This window comes from Polypterus senegalus, chromosome 13, assembly GCF_016835505.1.
Source record: "Polypterus senegalus isolate Bchr_013 chromosome 13, ASM1683550v1, whole genome shotgun sequence".
NCBI classification, from domain to species: Eukaryota; Metazoa; Chordata; class Cladistia; order Polypteriformes; family Polypteridae; genus Polypterus; species Polypterus senegalus.
In genome coordinates, this window is record NC_053166.1 from 87,408,009 (window position 1) to 87,414,341 (window position 6,333).

General features: G+C 41.3%; 1 protein-coding gene across 1 annotated transcript in view; it reads right to left on the reverse strand.

The window, feature by feature from the left end:
- tspan4b (tetraspanin 4b) overlaps positions 1 to 5,932 on the reverse strand; it is a 28,789-nt gene extending 22,857 nt beyond the window's left edge. The window contains exons 1-2 of the mRNA XM_039774549.1: positions 5,560 to 5,932; positions 968 to 1,037 (exon numbers count right to left, since the gene is read on the reverse strand). Coding sequence (XP_039630483.1) covers positions 968 to 1,037; positions 5,560 to 5,567 — 78 coding nt within the window. The 5' untranslated portion in view covers positions 5,568 to 5,932. The remainder of the gene's footprint in view (positions 1 to 967; positions 1,038 to 5,559) is intronic.
- Positions 5,933 to 6,333: the final 401 nt, after the last annotated feature.

Genomic DNA, 6,333 nt, shown 5'->3' on the forward strand with positions numbered 1-6,333 from the left:
TAACAGCTGCTGATCAGGCTGCTAACACAATGCTAACACACAACTGAACACCAGCAAAACCAAGGAGCTGGTGGTGAATTTTAGGAGGCCCGGGCCACTCATGCACCCCGTGATCATCAGAGGTGACTGTGTGCAGAGAGTGCAGACCTATAAATACCTCGGAGTGCAGCTGGATGATAAATTGGACTGGACTGCCAATACTGATGCTCTGTGTAAGAAAGGTCAGAACTGACTATACTTTCTTAGAAGGCTGGCGTCCTTCAACATCTGCAATAAGATGCTGCAGATGTTCTATCAGACAGATGTGGCGAGCGCCCTCTTCTATGCGGTGGTGTGCTGGGGAGGCAGAATAAAAAAGAGGGATGCCTCACGCCTGGACAAACTGGTGAGGAAGGCAGGCTCTATTGTAGACACGGAGCTGGACAGTTTGTCATCCGTGGCAGAGCGACGGCACTAAGCAGGCTCCTGTCAATCATGGAGAATCCACTGCATCCACTGAACAGGATCATCTCCAGACAGAGAAGCAGCTTCAGCAACAGACTGCTGTCACTGTCCTGCTCCCCTGACAGACTGAGGAGATCGTTGCTCCCCCACACTATGCGACTGTTCAATTCTACCCGGGGGGGGTAAACGTTAATATTATACAAAATTATTGTCTGTCTGTTATACCTTCATTGTTATCACTCTTTAATTTAATATTGTACTTTTTCAGTATGCTGCTGCTGGAGTATGTGAATTTCCCCTTGGGATTAATAAAGTATCTATCTATCTATCTATCTATCTATCTAGTGGTGGAGAGATATATGAAGCAGTGCATTAGGTCACCCTGTCTATTTAGCACATTTGTCTATGTGTATTGTAATCATTACATTAAAGTTATAGTGCCAGGACCATTATGACAACCACTCTTCTCTAACTGCACAGTAACAGATTGCCAACCAAGCACACCACTCACTGTTTGACTTACCCAGAAAATAAGGTTGAACAGGAACATGAGGTACTTGACACAGACCATACATCTTAGTGACACGAGCATCCTGCCAAGAGAAATCATTAAAACAATATTTAAGGATTGACCATTGGACATGAAATTATGAGCCACAGTTAGAGATTCAAGACAATTCAAAAGCTTGTGCAAAAGATGGCTATCTACTAAAAGAGGTAAGGACAGGGCAGGGCAGCAGTAAGAGTCTGGGAGGTTTAGCAAGAGAAGAGGGAAGGAGAAACCACAATGAAAGGTACAATATAGGCTTCAAGCTGAAAGGTCTTTGCAGGTTTTACAGGTAAAACACAAAACTGTTTGATGGTTAATGGAAAAGAGGAGCACTGGCCAGAGTTCAGGCTATCAAAGAAGTCCCTCGGGATTGCTGGTTTTCTAATTTTTATTAACAAAATAGGCACAAACAATGAATAAAGTTAAAATGCCAAAACTTGAGGTTTAGCAGAAATATTTCAAATACTCGGACAATCTTAAACCTCATGCATAATTCAGAAATGCAGTCAATGTCAAAGTTCTTGAGCTGGGTCAAGGATTACAATAAAAATTCTGGTAACATAGCAAGAAGATGAGACCTTTGTGACTTTGACAGATTGTTGGTGCCCAATTATGCAAAGCTTTAGTACAAAAAAAAAAAAACTCTGCTTGTTGATGGTTGAATGTCTTTAGGTGAAGCTCAAAGAGCACCTTGTTGGGCAGCTTTGGTTTGGAGGGTCTTTTAGTTTACAACATAATACATAACACATGAAGATTTCTTACAGTGTGAGCAGACAGAATCAACAGGAGCTTTGCAAGGCAGGACTCCATGATGCCAGGTAGATGGCAGTCTGGTTCACTTACATAGGCAGCAGTTAGTCCCTTAGCATTGAAATCTCTGACAGAAAGCCAAGCTGCAGGACTGCAGATCAGTTTACCACACTGTAAAGCACGGCAAAGCATGTTTAGGGGGCAGAATGGGATGAAGCATGTTTTATTTATAGGGCACTTGCACAAAACAGGCACAAAAATCCGGCAAAGATATCGAAAAAGCGTTAGGCAAAATCATAATTCCAAACTAAGCAAAAACCAAAAGCCATTCGATTTTCTAAGATTCCTGTTGCATGAAGGCAGCTTGACAAGAGGCTTTTGCAGAGGAAGGATGCACAACACTAAAGCAATAAACCTTTGCCAAACTCCTTTTATTTACTTTGCTCCTCATATCACATGACTACTGCCTGATTAATGTTGCTAAGCAATGGACACTGGCAGGAGGGGCAAGATGTGAAATGCAGGCAAAAGGAGGGGCTAAGGGCGGAGCTTAAGCTTACTCCTGACACATAGCTAGAATATAGTGCACAAACCAGTCATTGTACCAAGAACAGCGTGTTTACAAGAGTGGTGTGGCAAATGACTAGAGAGAATTAGAGATGCAGACTCTAAGCGCTAAAGAGATTTACAAAAACACCATGAGGAGTATATATACAACAGCACATGTCTACTTAAATTAAAAGAAAGAGACAGATCCATAAAATTATGAAGTTATCTGAGTAGTGGTAGGTTAAAATGTGGCACATATCAATATTGCCTGGGGTCTGTGTGCCAGATTCTGGTGGCTCCACATTAAGGTTATAGTTTTAAGTGTAAAGTGACCAGACATTGCAAAACTTAGCAGGAAACTGACATAATATCAGACCCAGTTTAATTATCACACTTATTTTTAAAGGAGAATAATTTTCCCTGTAATAACTGACATAACAGTCTCAAGCCTGCTTATTACAGTGTAGTGACATAGGAGACTGGAGCCTACCCCAGCATCACTGGGTGCGAGGAATGAAACAGTCCTGGACAGAGCACCATTGGGCCTTCACGTGAATGGGTCCAGTTTCAAGCTGACAGTTAACTTAACTTACGTGTCTTCAGTAATGTGGAGGAAAAACACATACAGACATAGAGAGAACATGCAAAATCCAAATGGACAATGTCAAAGCACTAGATTCAAACCCAGGACACATCTGTGAAGTAGCAACCTTTCTCAAATTTCAGTTATAGTTCACTTCTCATTACAGTAAATTATGTGAACATTTTTACTTCATAGTTCTGTGCATAGCACCTTACTAGCAGGACATCACTGCCCCATGTTTAATCACCAATTTCTCAAAACTGAGAAGATGTGACCAATTCCATGAAGATCACTTCAAATGAAACTCAGAAAAGGAGTTGCTCACCACCTCCAGTTAACATTATTAATTTCCACTTTTTGTAGTGACGTTGTCAATAATACTTCTGACTAGTTTCAAAATAAAATGTTAGAGATTGTTGTTAGTGGTTGGCATTCTTTTGCCATTTGTTGTCATTTTTGATTTATTGTTTGTAAAGTGTTGTCTGCCTTGTACTAATAATGTGATCTGATCGACTATAAGGGGCCTCCTTCTAGGTTCATGGAGTTGTCCTACATAGTAGGTAAATTCAAAAATATGAAAAATGTGGTTATACATAGAACTGTTGGGTTTTTTTTTTCACTCATCCAGTCAGGCAGTAACAGAATTCCTGTGGAGCTCTTGTTTATGTTATCAAATGTCTGCTAAGGCATTATTTTCTCTATAATAAGTGAAATAACAGTCTCAAGCCTGCTTAATTAATTGCAGCATCACAGCATTGTGCCTTTGCATTGGTAATGGAGATTGTCCAAAGTGGCACATCTGTCATGCCATTATGCGGGTATCCTAATGTGAGGTCAGAAACTGATCATGGAACGGAAGGGCAAAAGCCCAGGGTTTTTGGATTGAAGTATAAAGTGTCAGAAGGGGCTCCACATGGGAAACTGGCTGGAGCTGGCTAATTGTTCACAGCAATGTCACTTTTTGAGTGGTTCTTCCTATTATTGTGTAGCAGAACTTGCCTTCCCCCTCCAGTATCCCATAATCGGTCCAGGTGGTCACTCGATTTAGAAATTAAAGTGAATATTAATCACCACTTTGCATGTTCCAACAATTCCTTCCTGTACCTCAGAACAGAATTCAACCAGGATATGCAGAGGCGTTACAAGCATGACACTGCAGCTACTCATAACCCATGGCTTTCTCTGTCACCGCATTGAATATTTGTGGTAGATCCTGGAAATGTGATTCACCCCCATCAGCAAGAAACATCTTGATGGACTTTCATATCTCCTTTAGAATTCCAGATGTTGCCAAGATGCATTCAGGTTGTTCTGGAGGCACAATTAACCCGTCAAGCAACTTTAATTCTGGGGTTTCCTTCTTTTTGGCCATTGCCTGTGTGTAAGTGATACACACAGGTAACAAGAACATTAACAGCAGAATAAGAATGGGAAATGGGAGTTGCTCCAGTAGAAGGACAGTTTTTGAATGTTGCATCTTCTTTCACCACACAATGTGGAACAGTAGAAAGAAGGTGAAGTGAACTAATAAGGCTCTATCATAAAAACCATAAGAGATACATCAAGGGAGTTTTATAGCCAAGTGTAGTCAAAATACTGCAATCTGAAAAAAATTCAATTAAGTGACGCTGCAGCGATCAAACAGAAAGCAGTCTGACCCTCCTCATCAAAGGCCATGACCTTCCGTGACAAACCTAAAAAGAGAATTGAACCATGCTGATAAGAGCCTTCAGATTTCTTTGTGACACTTGATATCAGCGTTCAGATCAGAAGAAAGCCTTTCAGTGATCAGCATCCTTGAATGAACTGGTAAGACCCTGAAATAATATGGCTATTAGTTATACACATAAGCCACTCAGTGAGGGCTGGGTGATCTAACCACAAAAGGTATGGGACTGGAACCTAAAAAACACTGAGACAAACCCCATCCACAAATTTACTGCGAACGGCTTCAAAAAGCCACCATCTAAAATTTGAGCCTCAGTTCCATGTAAGAGACAGCTAGCACCGTAAGAGGTGCTGCATAAAAACTGAAAAAGTGAGGATTCTGAGAAAATTTTTAAAAATTATAGATCACTTAACCTAGTCCTTAAGGAAAAGGATAAATTGTGCGTCAATAATGCAAGGATTTAGTGGTTACTCCTTTGTTATATATTAGAACCATGGCAGAAATGTCACACACTGGCACATTCCTTACACTAAGACTAATAAGTCATTTCAGGAATTTCTTTACCCCCCGAGTTGAGTACATAGAACTTGAAACAGGAAGTCAACTGACCAAACTCTAGTTTGTACAGCGCCTTGTTAAGTACATTACATCATATTCCTTAAAAAGAGAGTAGAAGAGACACAGTTCTGACAGACTTGAATAAAGGGCAGCATTTTTTTTTCCCATTGTAACTATTATAAGCAGAATACACATTTCCCAAGCAGGAAACAGGAAGTTCGGAAGGCTGATAACAAAAATCCTCAAGGGAGAGGGAGGGGAGAGATTAACCCTTTAGCAGCTCTTGCCAGGTAAGAGGGAAGGCAAAGTGATCCACCGGTGTTAATGGCTAACAGCGAGGCTAGCAGAAAACTAAGCAAAGGCAAGGCAAAAGGAAGAGAAGAAGAGATGGAGGAAAAGGCATCCTAGAAGACAAGAAAAACTGAAGAAATGTCCTTGAAGAAACAATTTTCTTACCTGCTCATTTACACTAAATGTCCTAGCTGAGCAGGAAAGCTTGGCTTGAGCTTTGGGAAAAGCAAATAAGGAGTCCAGGAGACGTGACCAATGCAGATTCCGCACAGCTTTTAGTTCTGCCTGTCTTCCCAGTTTCAAAGCTCAAGCTTTAAATAAAAAATAAATAAATAAACAAACAAATAAAAAGACAGACAGCTCGGTCACATCTGGTTGCCTCCAGCAGCATGTAACAGTCTGTCCCAAAAGGCAAACTCCAAGATTGACTTTTCTTATTGGCCAAAAGTCTCAGTCTCTCTGTCTCTCCCTTTAATTCCTATTGCAGATCTGGAATGTTATTTATGCCAAATGGCTTCTTACTTGGAGATGACCAGACTTCCAACAGGAAGCAAGAGAGGGGGGAGCTAATGAGAGAGCAGAGGGATGAGGAGGGGGGGCACCGAAATCTGAGCAGGACGCAAAGAGAGCGCCAGGCAGCCTGTTGACCAGTAATACATCACAGCTGCTCTTTGGAACAATCGTGTGGCCCAGTCATCTCCACCACCCTTCCCCCAGTTTTATACACAAAAGAACCACAATGGAGTTGATTTCTGGGAAGAGCCATCATCTGGAAACTTTTATATCAGGTCTGAGCTGGTCTCATTCTCCCCCTCTGGTGGAAACAATGGGGAAGTTCAGAGTTAAAGATGTTCATGGTGAAGCCCACTGAGTCAAGTTCAGTAAATAAGGCCATTACAATGCACTTAAAAGACGTTCACAGCCCTACTGCAATAATTG